Source organism: Camponotus vicinus, unplaced genomic scaffold, assembly GCF_025532165.1.
Source record: "Camponotus vicinus isolate PSW18456_S1 unplaced genomic scaffold, iyCamVici1.0 SCAF_2, whole genome shotgun sequence".
Lineage (NCBI taxonomy): Eukaryota > Metazoa > Arthropoda > Insecta > Hymenoptera > Formicidae > Camponotus > Camponotus vicinus.
The window spans coordinates 16,683,947-16,699,571 of record NW_028141956.1 but is presented as its reverse complement, the minus strand read 5'-3'; the positions used below and the strand labels follow the sequence as shown (position 1 = coordinate 16,699,571).

The 15,625-nt window shown below is 33.1% G+C and overlaps 1 protein-coding gene across 2 annotated transcripts in view; it reads right to left on the bottom strand.

Annotated features, from left to right (window-relative positions):
* Nucleotides 1-6,445: 6,445 nt before the first annotated feature.
* The window catches only part of LOC145966040 (ubiquitin carboxyl-terminal hydrolase 48), a 56,666-nt gene continuing 47,486 nt past the window's right edge, over nucleotides 6,446-15,625 (bottom strand). For both annotated transcript variants that reach the window (XM_083089725.1, XM_083089726.1), the window contains 2 exons: nucleotides 14,323-14,407; nucleotides 6,446-7,181 (listed from right to left, as the gene is read on the bottom strand). In XM_083089725.1, coding sequence (XP_082945851.1) covers nucleotides 7,159-7,181; nucleotides 14,323-14,407 — 108 coding nt within the window. In that variant the 3' untranslated portion in view covers nucleotides 6,446-7,158. The remainder of the gene's footprint in view (nucleotides 7,182-14,322; nucleotides 14,408-15,625) is intronic.

Below are 15,625 nucleotides of genomic sequence, written 5' to 3'. Positions count from 1 at the left end.
AATTATACTATACTTAAACTAGGGATTTCAAACTAGGGATTTCCAACTTCAGTAAACTCTTAGTTTATATGATAATTTGACAAATCTAATAATTTATCATTATTGTGTCAATGTAATATATCTGTATTTCTTCTCAACGAAATCATCATATTAGTTTTCAGTCAAAACGGTCCCAGCATTTATAGTACCAGTATATCGTCTACATTGTTCGGCGATGATTTCACGTGTAGGGCCAATTACCAATTGCAGCGACTTAATGCAATCAGTAAATTGGCGCCAATGTCGCGGTCGACTGCTTTCCCACAAAGTTTCAGGCGGAAGATCGACCCAATTACGCGTTAAAGCGATAATTGCTAAATTTATCGCCGGCACAACTCCGTCGCTATGTCGCGCCGGTCAAGCGATCTCTTCCATTGGCCTGAGACGAGCTATTAATTGTCTAATTATCGTTAATACTGACCCTCCGACAAATCATCCTGCCCCTTCTCGTATTAATCGCGAATCTTCCACAGGACATTCAGCGTATACCAGCAATATCTCAAATGTCACTTTACATTGACATTCATATTAATTAATTAAGTATCGAATTCAATAAAAAGCTTTCGCATCGTATCTATAAAAAATATTAAAAAATACTACCATTAATAACTTAATTTTAGAAATATTAAATCCGTTTTCAAGAATGTTAAAATTTACAGAAGAAAATAAAAAATATTTAATTAGATTTAAATAATGTACTTATGATAACTGAATCAAATTATAAATAATATATATCATGTTGCACATATTGCAAAACTATCTCTATTAATTAATAAATATATCGATAATTGTTTGAATGAGCCATGATAATATATGTGTATCGTAAACCTGTCAAAATATTTCCCCACATTCCTTCATTTCTCCTCGATTGCGATCGAGAATCGACTGCCCATCGTAGTAATTAATTCAAGATAGACGAATTAGAAATGCTGATTTCCGTCTGAAAGTAAGATGATTAGTTTTTGTGTTCTCTCTCTCTTTCTTTCTCTGGTCGAACTCTTTGGAAACTACGTCTCGCACTCGTTTCAAATTAGTCGCCCGCTGCATGAAAGTCCGCGAACGAAAGTGGACCCGATAGAGAACGAGAGAAAGAACGTAGGAGAGAGCAGGGGCGAGGTTCCGAAAGAGAGAGGACTATGAGGAAGAGAGAAACGAAGCTTATGCGGCCTCTGCGAACATCACAAAGCATCCGGCCACAACTCGCCCATTCTTTTGCTTTATTTCATTTCGTTTTTAATTCCTCCCAATTCCGCTACTGTCAAGCCTCACCGGCGTGGCGTACGAAAAACACGGAGACGCGTCACAGGATGCTCCCGACTCCTCTTTTCGCGCGCTGTTAATCGTTAATTCAACTTAAGGATGAATTTACACTTGTCATTTATCGTATGACATTTCTATCCGGCACTGTTATCATATTATCAGCCTTTTTATAATGTAATGTCTCAAAGAATTTCTTTGATGCTTACACATTATGTCTAAAATATTGTTAGATACAAATGGCACATGCAACATATATGTAAACCTGACTTTATAAATTCTCAGAGAGTGCTTTAAAATTATTATAAAATGCGGATAAAACTTTTTCAAGTAGTCAGCTATTTTTTTCTTGATCTGCACGAATTAAAGTTTCCATGATAATCTTGCTTCAAGACAGGATGGTATAAACGAGAGAAAAAGAATATATAAAAATTAAAAAGATATAAGAAATTTTTTTATAAATAATGCGTTTATAATAATTATCAATATTATAAAAGACGGATAAGTATTATAAATTGAACAATTATTTTAAATTAAATTTTACGACAAAGTCGATAGCTTGTTTCCTTCAACATTTTATTAATTTATAATTTCTCAGACTTTTCAGTCTTGTAGTAACCTAGTTGTTTGCCCGGAAGAATCACGTAATAGAAAGTAGCTACTATAATGAGAAGTATAAATCTTTATTAAACTTTCGAAGCAGATTTTATAAACTAACTGGTTGATCTGGTTAAATGAAGTCCTATATGCGAAAACCATCAATCATTCGAGCCATTACTTTAATGTAATGAAGTTTCCTTTTACGATTCCCCGTCAGAAGCTATCGGTGATGACTTTTAAGTTAGTTACCTTGCATAACTTTCTCCGCGATATTATTGAGTTGAGCCGTATTGTTGAGAATCCAAGCGAAAGTTATGCAAGGTAAATAGTTTAAAAGTCGCCGATAGCTTTTGACAGAAAATGATAAGAGGAAACTTCGTTACGTTAGAGTAATTGCTCGAGTGATTGACGGTTTCCGCACATAAGACTATATTTAACCAGATTTCATTAAAGTAAAACTTTGAAGAAATAGAACCAACCAGCACGAAAACGAGAAATCCACAAAGATTCCCATCCTCTTTGCGTGCGCGCGCGCCCCGTAGTCGTAGTGCTAATGTCATTATAATGGCCCGTCAAGTCGACCAGTCATTTGTCTCGAAATTACCAAAAATAAAGGATTCGCGAATGGGAACATGGATAAACTCGCGCCTTCTATCGGCCCAAACTCCACGCTTTTCGCCGGTACCTGAAATCTACAAGAACATTACGAGACACGCGAAGGAAAAAAATCACACGATAAGATAACAATATATTTTAGATGTCGGGGGCATTAACACTTGAAATCATGTGGGGAACAAGTTTTCAAAGAACGAACAAGCGGAAAGGATCATTAATGAGATTTTAATGGTTGCGTATTCTTCACTGCAGTGCTTGCAAACTTATATATTTATCAGTGTATTAGTTAAAAAAGTATTCTTAATTAGAATCAATATAATCGAATATGCTAATATATACTTATATATCAAAGAAGGAGAAGGGAGGAGCAAAGAAAGGATAAAAAATAAAGGGATTCGCATTTTCGGCGACCAACAAAATTGCAAGTATTTATTTCGCGTTTCGTATACGATCCTGTTTGACAGCTGTTCGATTCGCGTCGTGGTGATCGACGCTAAGCCCGCAACAACTAAAAGTCGATCCTCCAATCGGTCCCGAAACGTCCGGTCGCTTATATCGGGCCACCTTTCGCGGGCCAAAAAGTTCATCGGTGGACATATCTTTCCCTGCCCTTCCTCCCCATGTCCCTCGTGCCGTGTTCGCAGTTCGTGGAACGACGTTTCCAATTCGCGTCGCGGTGATTTTTTGTAATTAATCTTCAGACCTCGCAAAAGAGGAACGCGAAGTCGAAGAGGGAAAAGGGGGAGAGAAACGGGCAGACGCGATGCCTGGAATAAACGAACGGGTAAATAAAAGTAAGGAAAAGAGAGACAAGGGATCCGGCAGGGCAGAACGGAGAATACAGACGGAGAGGGTCAGAGGGAGAGATCGAGAGCGAGGGTGAGAGGGCAGGACGAAGACGGGAGCACGGAGACCAGTCTGCCGCGGTGTATCCGCTTTTTGCGGGCGTCAGATGACAGTCGCTTATTTACCGGAGCCCGCGGCCATCTTGCTGCGATTCGAGTTAAGGAGGAGGCCCTACGCGCGTAAGAAAAAAAAAGAGAAGTAGAGAGGTTTAAAACGAGGCGATGAATACAAACTCGGTTAGAATTAATCGATCGCGCATCAATGTCCGAGAGAATCCCGACCAAGGAGTAATGATGAAGATTGCGGTGCGGGAGGTATAAAAATACGCGCGATCGAAGGCAATTAAACATGCAATTAAAAATATATTTTTACATTACAAACAAGCATCGCGCGAGTAAAAAGTTCATAATTTGTAAGACTTATTTTAAGTATCTGTGTTAAATTTAAACTGCATCTTGTAAACTCTAGACTTCTATTTTTTTTCCTCGAATCTTTCCTTCAATAGCTTTGTCCGGTAGGACTCGGTACGGATTTCCGGGGTCCGAATGTCTAGACACTCCCGCGATCCGCTTAATGAGATACTCGTCGCTACCGCGGCAACGCGCTCTCATTAACTGGCCGCGCAACTCGGAGCTCAAGGCCCGAGGTTATTCAATTAACGAGCCGCAAACGCGAATAAATTAATTATGCCGGCGCGTCTCGGGATAGATTAGAGCGCGCGATGTGTCTATGAAGGAAGGTATTGCATATCCGGGGGGAGATAGCTATGATGCCGGTGAGGGCCGGCTTAATTATAGCCTCTCGCTTACACGTTTCTATTTCTCGTTAGTGCCGTTTACCGCTTCAAACGGTTCGTTTACATTTAAAGGAGCTTCATTATTGTACTTTTTTCCTATTGTGCTATTTTTCCGCGCACTCTCTACCTCGCTTTATCGCAAGATAATTTTCTAAGCCACACAAAAGAAAAATAAGGAAGCAAGTAGTTTTCTATAACCATTTATAGCCGCTCCTAGTACTTTATAAGAAATCATACCTTATAACAATAATATAAAATACAAATATGTATGATTAAAAATTGAGCGATGTATAAATATATAACATTTCAAAATTAGTTTCTTGATGGTAGTAAAAACAAAATATTTATTTTATTTATATTGCTTGTATTATATCTGGAAAATTTATTAAAAATTTTAATATTAGATAATTAGAACAATTCAGCCTCTAAAAACCATATTTTTCTCGAGGTTTATATATTTGTTACATCGTATGAATAATTGTAAATACGTACATATATTTTTGAGAGCTCATTATATTTATCAAAATTTATTTTATTTCGTTAAAATGCTCCAACTGAACTGCCGTGTTAATTAGATACGAGAGAAATTCGTGTATCGAAGAGGAACGAAGAAAATAGGACACCCCAGTGGTGTATTTAGGACACATCCTGTCATTTGTCATTTCAGGTTTGCGCTTGACTCGCTTCTCCCCATTGTCTATGCCACACAGAGATAGTTTTGTCTCTGGGGAGAAACGTATCGAGAGATCAGCGACACTCGCGTCACTTTGAAAATCGTATCGCTGATTTCTAACAAATTTCGCGCGCAGACTCTGAAATCAGAATGTATTTTTGGGCTAAATTTGGGCTGAATCCTCAGTTTCTTGAATAAAGAAGCCTTCCAAGAATGAATGACAATTTTTAATGCCTTTGCATATACAAAGTGCCTATCTCTCTCTCTTAGAATTAATTAAGATATAAAATGTAAAAATAAAAAATTCTAGCAAAAAGAATACAATAATCTTGAAATTTTAAATCCAGAAGTAAATCACATACATGTGTTTCAACTTGTCTCGCTTTAACGAGATTAACGAACAACTTGACAGCTGCATCGTATCGCGCTTGTTAATAATATGCCAATGTTTAACAAGCATCCCTTAAATAAAACCACGGACCGTTCTGTCAAGATTAACGTTTGCATGCGGGTCGGTCGCAATACGAATTAGGGAAAAAACTTGATGACCCTGACATTTGTAAGGATTAGAAAGAAAATAAGTAAAAACGGCTTAACCCCTCGACGTTGGTCGTACGGTGAAAATCTGGCATACCCTAATAATCCGGAGCGATTTCTCAAAAGACGATCACGCGCGTCCTTTTTGCATTTGACATCAGTTTTCCCAGTTACAAAATTGATGCTATTCTCAGTTCGTTTTGTTCTTTCGTAATCTATTAACACGCTTCACATTTAGATACATTTGCCAAAAATTGGTTTTTCTTATCACAAAATATTTTAATTTTAATTATAATTTTATTTAATTATAATTATAATTATAATTTTAATTATATGTTTGTTTTTTTTCACTTTAATATATTTGTAATCTAATAGATTTCAATATCAGTTTGTCTTTTTTTTTTAAATTAATTTAAAATTTTTAATATAATGTATACATTATAATATATTATACATATAATAATACTATAATAATATTATACATATTATAATATATTATACATATTTTGAATAATATCCTTGAAACGCATTCAAATATCATTAAAATAGCGCACACAGTAAATTAAATCCATGATTTAAAATTATAAATTATTCGATAATTCGAATACTAAATCGAATATTAAAATTCGACCATCTCTCTCTGCGTAAATTGTTACTTTTCGACCGGTTTACAAGGAAGTTTAATTACGCGGTGCCAAGTTTGATATAGTTAGGCCCATTGAACTGCCGGCAAGATTGTTTTACAAAGTAAATGAGGCAATGATGACTCGAGGCTTCGGGACCACCTAGCAGCCTGACGAAGTCCTTCCAGGCTTGCCTTTAAACTCCTTGCAAACTAATTAACGCGCGACCAACACACATATACACAGATATACATACCCTATATCTTCTCTTCTTCTTGCTCGCATGCTGAAGCTATCGTAGACTTATAGAAAAATTTGTTGAGAATTCTCTGAAAATCTTGTTAAAATTTAAGTCATTGCTATACATATTAAAATAAAATGTCTCGAGAATTGCTTCTAGTTTTTTTCACCATTTGTTATCAGCCGCTAAGAAATTAATGTACTTCAAATATATTTCTGTAAAGTAAATTTTTATTGCAAACATTAAAAAAATCACATGGCGAATACAAAATAAAAATATTCTTTCTTCTTTTATAAAGTTAATTTGAGATTAATTAATGCCGCATACATATATAATGCATAAATAAACAAATTATATAATGCCACCCTTTTTTATGTTGTCACGCATCTTTCACCTGCTTCTATTAGTAAGAATGTTACTATTAAAATGTATATTGTTCAAATAAAAAATACATATATAATATACAATTGGAATCGTATCAACACAAGAAATATTATCAATACAATATAATTATATAATATAAATACATCTTAGAGAGAAGGAAAAAGTATATTCATGTTTCTCATGTCTCTATTTTATTTTTTTCTATGATTCACAAAAATTTAATAAATCATAAAGCCACTTTATAATAATAATAATAAATCAACAAACTTTATCATGAATCTTGTTTTCTATCCTTATGTAATATCTTTCTCTTATATCTTATAAATCTTGTTACTATTTTTTTAAACAAATACATCATATAGCATACATTATAGATGCAACAGCATAGTTATAATCATTTCCACAATTCATCGGTATAACGGGCATATAGGGATTGAATTTATATACGTGTATATGATTGCATGTATAAAAATATCTTGCGTTAAATCAGCGCTATTATTATTAAATGTTAAACAAAATTGGCTACATAATTGTCGGTTTATACAGATCAGCTTGGCACCAGTTCCGTTCCTGTAACAAAAATTATATACATTTCTCAAGCTGTCTCTCCTGAAAACTGGCACAGCAATATAAGCAGACAAGCAATATTTCCATTCACATTCTCATTCTCATTGAAGCGAAGACATATCGTATCAAATAAAAAAAATTGTCACTGAAGCATGTGAACAATTGTTGTTACATTTATTATAAACATGTCAAATAATTAATATCAAGTATATATGCATTGTGTATAAAAAATTCACCCTTTTAATGCCATTCTGTATAAAATATATTATATATTAATATATATTCTACACATAAAAGACTATATTGTTTGACACTTTTTATCTATCCACCTCTTTTTTCCTTCTCTCTCTTTATTTCTATTTTTCCCTACGAAAAACTTTCTTTTATTCCGAAGGGAATTTTCTTTATAGAAAATAAGCCAAGCGAGTCGATAAAAGCTCTTTCTGTTGTTTCATAGAGGGTGGATTCCATCAGGATTTGTATATGTATGATTGTATGTATGATGGCGTGTATTCTGTATATGTCTGTATATGACTGCACGCTAACATAATGTGTTGGATGCGTCTTACGCATGACTGACACTTCTGAAACATTTTTCCGCGTACTGTGTAGAGAATAGAGTTTACCCTTTCATTCACTTCCACTTTCTTATCTATTCATATAATAATTTCCTAGAGTATTGAAGAAACGTAAAAACCACTTCGACGTATGAATTCCTAACAAAAGTATCACGAAAAATAAAATGCTTATCAATAGAAATTAAATACTCTTGATTTCTTTTTACATTAATTTAAGATTTTTACATTAATATGAAAATGCAATAAGAATTATATAAATAAATATATAAAATCATATCAATTGAGAAGCGAGGATATAAAATATTAAATATGTATATGACAAAAGAATAAGACTCGTAAAAAAGACTGCAATTAAATATTCACATAAACCATTTATAAAAGATAAAGTCACATCATATAATAGCTGCATTATTCATTATGTAATTTACTCATCCTCATATTTTTCTACAGAAATAAAGTACGCGATGATAGAAGGCTGGTCAGAAGCAAGAGAAATAATTCGCAAGCATCCACGAAAAATCTTCTAGTCGATGGTGTTGCTCGTGGCGCTCCTTAAAATCACATTAAGGATGAGAACGGCGCCGAAAATGACGGGGCAGTGGGGGCAAAAGTGCTGCAGGATGAGAGAATGAGAAGGTAACGAGGAAAGAGAGATTAAAGTTACATAAAATCGAGGATGTCACGAAAGCTATATATCGAAAACATGTTTGAATGATATACATACATGAAATAAATCAATAATATCGACAACAAAATCTACTTACGCAAAATTAAATAATTTTTTAAGTTTTAAAAAAATATCACATAGAGAGAGTTAAAATTGAACTTTAAAATACATTCTTAAATACATATGTATACGATCTATTTTAATATATTTAATTTATATTAAAAATAAATAACAAAGTTTCTAATCGATCACAAATATCAAATAATTTTATTATAATTTGAAAAATTTTTAATGCACACTAAATTCATTTAAAAAATATTTCGGTCATACACACAACATAATTATAAAAGTCCAATTCATCATTTATAATCTATCTTTATAGACGCATAAAAAGAAAAATTTAAAAGAAAAAAATATAAATATATAAATACAATTAATAACAATCTCTCTCTCAATGAGAATCTCTTGTATCGCATTAAAGAGCCGGGAGAGAGAGAAAGGATCTTTCTTCGCCCTTGCCTCATGTCACATCTTCTGTCTGTCTCTCGTCGTAGCTGACTGTGACAAATAATTACCGAGGCTTAACATAAGCCAGAGGCGGTATACTTAGCTAATAGCAAAAAAACAGCAATAACCTCGTTCTATGTGCGAACAGTCGACGCGTTTACTTTCCGTGACGAGCCCACGCGCAGAATGGATTTCCACGATTCCAAGCCCCTTCAGCGTTCTCTCGCGATGCATTCGCATGCGAATCTCACGAAACCATGGAAAAACTGAGGACAGAAGCACTAGAAAGTATCATCGTTTAGCATCAACGGTGCCACGGGCGCAAATTTTTGAGAAAAATCGCGGTACGATCACGAGAATGCAAAACGGATTCTGACTTATGTATCGGCATAAATACCATCGCTCTTTCTCTTTCCAGATGGCACGCTCGGGGGGCTCGTCTTAAACGACATAATAGTCAGCCGGTACCAAAGACGCTTCTCTCACTCCCGTCCGGCCTTTCGTTTTCTCGCGGGAACCCGCTTTCTGCCTAACTTATACTTATTATTGCATTACCCTCGTGTTCTAGCATAATTTCAGCCTGCGCTGAGGCTAGCGGGGAGATGATGAGAGAGGTGCCGAGAAAAAAGTTGGCGAAGGCGATGCCTTTTCTTTTTTTTACATAATTCGGCGCATAATCCGCGCCCCGAGGTCGAGTGCGCGTAGTTGAGCGTATTGGTGACAGGTGCATCGCTCTTTTCTTCTACCTTCGCTAACACGAGCAACGGACACGGTTAATGTCTTCATTATGATTTCATTCATACTGCGCCCGTTTTTCTTCCCTCAATATCCGTTTTCATGCTGGCGATTCCGCGTATCTCTTTCATCACGTGCAATAGTAGCTTCCGTTCAGCGCGAAAAAAGATTTTGTTAGAGAAGATACTTTCATGACCGAGGTATACAAATGAATAGTATTATAATAGAGCAAATATCATCGTATTATATTTGAGACGTATAATATTTAATATCATTTAGAGAATGTCAGTTTTTCAAATGTCAATTTTTTAGCGAAAAATTTTTTTAAGAAACAAATGATAAAAAAATATTATTAAATCGGTTAAATATTATTAAATCAAAGGTAATCAACAATAATCAACGAGTGTACTCTTAATAAAAATTTTTCTCGTTTTTCGAAACATAAAAAAATTGCATGAATGGAGATGAAGATAAGACATTCTCCATGTGTTATACCTTATAATACTTGATTACATTGAAAATGATACGGTAATAAAAAACTTAAAAAAACAAATGATACACGTAAAAATAATATTACTAATTTGATGCACGAACATCCCATTCAGCACCCAATATCCACCCTTCATCTCTCGTGAGAACTGGAAGGGGTGGCGTTCTCATGAATGCGCCGTAGAGTTTCGTGAGCTCCTTAATGAACCTAGTTCGCGAAAACCATTAATAACGAAAGGACTTAGCGAGGAGCGCGGATAGGAAAAGAGAAGCCGATATTCGAGGTATTCGAGGGCCCAAAACCGCAGATCTTCCGTGAGAAACTCACCGAACAACGACTGCTATCTCCCCATCTTTTAAAGAGCGACTGCACCGTTTGTCTTGTTGAAAATAATCGGAAAATCATAAAACACGCATAGTAAAACGAAAGAGAGAAAAAGAGAAAGAAAGAGAAAATTAACGCATTTTACGAAAATAAAAGTCAGGTCACCGATATCTTGTTTGCAAAAGCGAACAAAGCTTTAATGAAAGTTCCTTCTTTTTAGAAAAGGAACACGGGAAGCGAAGAGATAGTCAGCTGATATAGGGGAGGGTGTCGGCTAGCCCTAATGCGACGTATCAATATACGTGAATGGTGGTGATGGGCCAATATCGCATAAGTGGCTCCGTTCGCAGTCATTTGTTACATTTTGTTCGGTCTAAGTCTAAGTAATTTAAGAGTCACTGTTTGCCGCGCTCCTCCTCTCCCTCCTTCGTCTCTCGAGAGGAAGACCGAATGACGAGGGGCCAAGAAGAGAAGGCGGAAACTAAAGGAAAGCCGGAGAATAAGAAAGGGGAAAGGGTGAAGGGTGGGTTAGAATGCTTGGATCCCGGTGGAAGTTACTACGGCGGGGGGAAACGGGACGAGGGTAGTGCACTTCGCCTCCATTCTTCGGCAAATCGTGGCATATTTGTCAGATTTTTGTTCGAGAACAAAACCTTGCCGACCACCCCTGACGCGAATAAAAAGGGGGACGAAGGAGGGATGCGCGCCTTAAGTGGATTGGTTTCGTATATGGTGTATGTGTATCTACAAATGCCTTAATTTCAGCCTCCTACCGGAGATTCTCGCCGGAAATTCGATCTCCGGTTAAATCCGGTTAAATTCCGGAGAGATCTCTACTCTGTCGCGAAATTATAGTATTATAAATAATGACGTGCTTGCATATCGTTAATGTAACGATCATCTCATGCCCGAATCGCATAATTGCGTGCACGCATAATCTCAAACACGAGCAACTTAATCATGATTGCAAGCTAATGTAACTAAGCAACGAGTAATGCATCTAGTACGTGAAACCTGATTCACATTTTTTAGTATACATCGTTAAGCTAGAAGCGGTCTTAAAGCGAAAATTAAAAACTCGCTAAATGTATAAATATATGTGTACTTATATTCTAAAGATGCTATCAGAAAATTATTTCTAAAAATTCAATACATTGAGAGATATGATAAAAAGATAGAGAGATATGATAAAGATATGATAAAATGATAGAGAGATATGATAAAGATATGATAAATAAACGCGTCAGATTCTCTCTTACATAAATAATTTAAATATTTTCCATTATAAATGTTGAATAAAATTTTAGATATATTTATATTATATAATATTAATATTTAATATTAATATTTATATTATATAATATTAATTGTATAATATTAATTGTTATAAACTTATTTAATATTTTAATTTTATTTCAAAATTGATTTTAGAGAATTTTACTGATTATATAATAATACACACACTACACAGTAGGCTACTACGGATATAAATGAACTATTAAAATTTCGCAAGTAAATAAATTAAATTATAAATTGCTTACTCACAGTTGCTCCGCCGTCACCCTCGATGCCACTTCTCCTTTCTCCTTTCTCCTTTTTTTTCCTATTCGTCCTTTTCTTTATGACGATTCTCACGATATTTGCGAAAATGTAGTCAATTACGATTACGCGCTTATTAATCAGTAGAATCTCGAGACATTTGCATAACACTTCCGACGTTAATGTCGTGACGTGACGCGCACTTTATTATATGATGAAAACAACGCGAAAACTGTTCGGCATTTGAATATCGCACTTCATGCGTTCGTATTTTAGAGCAATTTTAATTGCAGTAACAAGAGTTATAAGACAGCAATTTTAATTGCAGCAACAAGAGTATAACAAGAGTTAATGTAATATATAAGTTATAAAGTTTAAATAACTAAATATATAAGTTATATATATAAAAAAATAGATATTCGATATATTTTATAAATGTTTTACAATATTCGAAAATATAATTATATTTCGCGATTATATAGTTATTTTAATACACCTACGAGTCAAGTTCATTGATCTTATGGAATATAATTTCTAATTATTCATAAAGAATAGTCTTCTTATTTGTCACGATTGTATTTCGAGAGATAATGCGACGTCAAATGTGACTATTTTTTATTAGAATTAACAGTTCTCGATTGTTTATATGATTGATTAATTCCTGTGACAAATGATTTTTTAAAATATCGCGACAATTACTTCTCAAAGCAAATATTTTACAATGGTCGTTCAAAATAAAAATTTAAACGAGATATGTAAAATAAAAATGAAATTATTATTTGTATTATAAAGACGCTATCAGAATTATTTCTAAAAATTTGATTGATGATGAATTGTTTTATATTCGGATATTTAGGATAATCGAGTTTTTTAGAAATCAAATTGATCAACTTTTCTACTTTTTTTAATAAATTTTCTTTATTTTAAATTATTAACTATATCCTCTGATATTAAGATTAAGAAATTTATAAAAGAATAGAATTAATCAAATTTGACTTCTAAGAGACTCAATTTTATTAATATTTAGATTCGAATGTATATATTTACATCACGCTTTAAACTTTCAACCGATTAAATATAATTTGCCAATTAAGAACGAGCAATAATACGTATCACGATATTGAACAACATTAAAACACCATAATCAATCGTTTATTAATAATTAATTTAAAATTTAAGAAATAGAATGTTTCGCACATTTTATAACAGGTTAAATATTTCGTGATATATAGCGCGTTATTACATATCGTGACCTTGTCATTTACGCTGTGAGACTTGAACAGGAAAACATGTGTCATCGTATTATCCTTTAAAAACACGCAATTACTTCCACAATTATTATAATCACCGATTAACTACTCATAAATGTGTTAAAACGATGACAATTATTTATTGAAACGTGTATTTCGCTTACGATTTATTTATTTTAAATAAAAATCGAAACGATAAATTATAAATTATTATTTTATTGCAATATTTTTAAAATAATAATTATTTCTTTAAGATTTAAATATATCTTGCATTGAATGTCGGTAATAATAAATAAATACAATTTGTCCCCATTGAAAGCACGGATTTAATAGGTATATGTGAACCATTGAATCGAATAATTCAAACGTTACAACGTTATATATCGACTTTATTAATAATAATTGATTAATAATACACTTATTTCACAGACACACATAATCTATATGTTCCAAATATATCGTGCGTATATATTGCCGATTGTACTGTTATGACGAGATGCATGAATTTAATCATGCAATCTTCAAGTGCCAAACTGATTATTATATTTACGTTTTTCGTCCATAATAATATGTATATAACATAATATATATAATATAATATATATAATATAATAATATGTGTATATGTATATATAAGTTAGTGTCGCATATAATTAACATCAGAAGTATTAAGTGCCACGCAATCGTTACATTTATTTAATTAGTGTGTGTGTAATTTTAATTAACCGTTGTTTTCGCGAATGAGTGTCATAAAGAGATAGCAAAGGATGAACAAGAAAGAAGAAGGCCTACAGTTCTCTGGGACCGTGGTAGACTAACATCGTGCGGTGAGCAATTTATAACATATTTAATTTATTTAATTTTTTAATTAATTTTTTAATTTATTTGTTACTTGAAATTGTTCATTGTTTATCTTTACAATAGATATATTGTGTATCTATTGTATATCATTATAGTGCGTATAAAATATTCTCGATTATATACATATATGTACTACCTATTACATATTTTATATTTCTAAAATATCCATGCATTAAAATTTGTTTTTACTTACCCTTGAAACCTTTCTCTGGTGATGTAGATTCGAAATTGTGGACATCAGATTCGACATCGGCTTCATTTTCTAGTGGTGCGTCAATCTGAAAAAAAAAATAGATTGATACAATGTACATATATTAATATATACAAATATATTTATAACAATAGTTGGAAGAGAGAAAACGCAGATTTTTATTTTTTCATAATGTAAATTCTTATATATATATAATGTATGTATTTATAACTTGTAATTAATGATAATTGGAATTACTACGATCAAAGGCGAGATAATATGATAGAAATTTTTATATTATTTCATAATTTATTTAAAGTAGAGATTTAAAAACAGAAAGAGACACATTAAATTTGAGTATCGCGCGCATCAGAGACACGTGTGAACAGCTGCCAACAGTTATAAGAGCATCTTCCCACGCGTTTTCTCGAAGCACACATGTGATCCACCAATCTACGCGCTCCTTTATATAATTACACAACTGTGTTTTGGGTCTCGTGTAAATATATCAACTATTAGAGAGGATACATATATTACATATTATAGTATCATAACATAAAATAATTTATATTGATATGCAATATTTACGTATAATATAAAGAGATATAAGAATACTATTTTCATTAATAATAAAATTTACAATTTGATAAAATAAATATTTTACAATAGATAACGTTTGCAATTCTTAAGTGTATAAAAGTAGGTTTATAAGTGTATAAAAGTAAATAAAAGTAGGTTTATAAATAACTCTTTATATATTTATTATATGAAATATTGTATATAATATGATAGTTATAGCAATTTTATATGATAGACAATTTGAATTAGCTCTGATACTCTTTTTTATGAGATCAAGTGCTACCTTTGACAACAAAAATCACTGAAATTATTAGGAAGAACAATTATTACGATATAGAAAGATATATTAGTAAAAAAGAAAAATTTCTAATCGCTTAAAAAGTTGGCATGGGAATTCGAGTATGCATACACGTAGGTGTGATTATGCCTCTGAAACCCCTTTTTCCCATAGAACTAAATATAGCGAGTGTCATCCGATGGCTTGGACACACGTGTCTCATGCGACAGCTACTCACATCTGGTCGTTGTTTCCTGCCGTAGAATATCTTCTGTGCAATGTGATTTATTTTCAAGTATAGAATCCCAGAGATTCGCTACGATAAGAAATCATCGCGGCCAGTCAAAGGGGATAATCAAAGACAATCTGAACAATATTGTAAAGTCAATATTGAATGCTTTTATGCGAAAATAAAGTAATGCAATAGAGATAGAATTTGTAAATTTAATG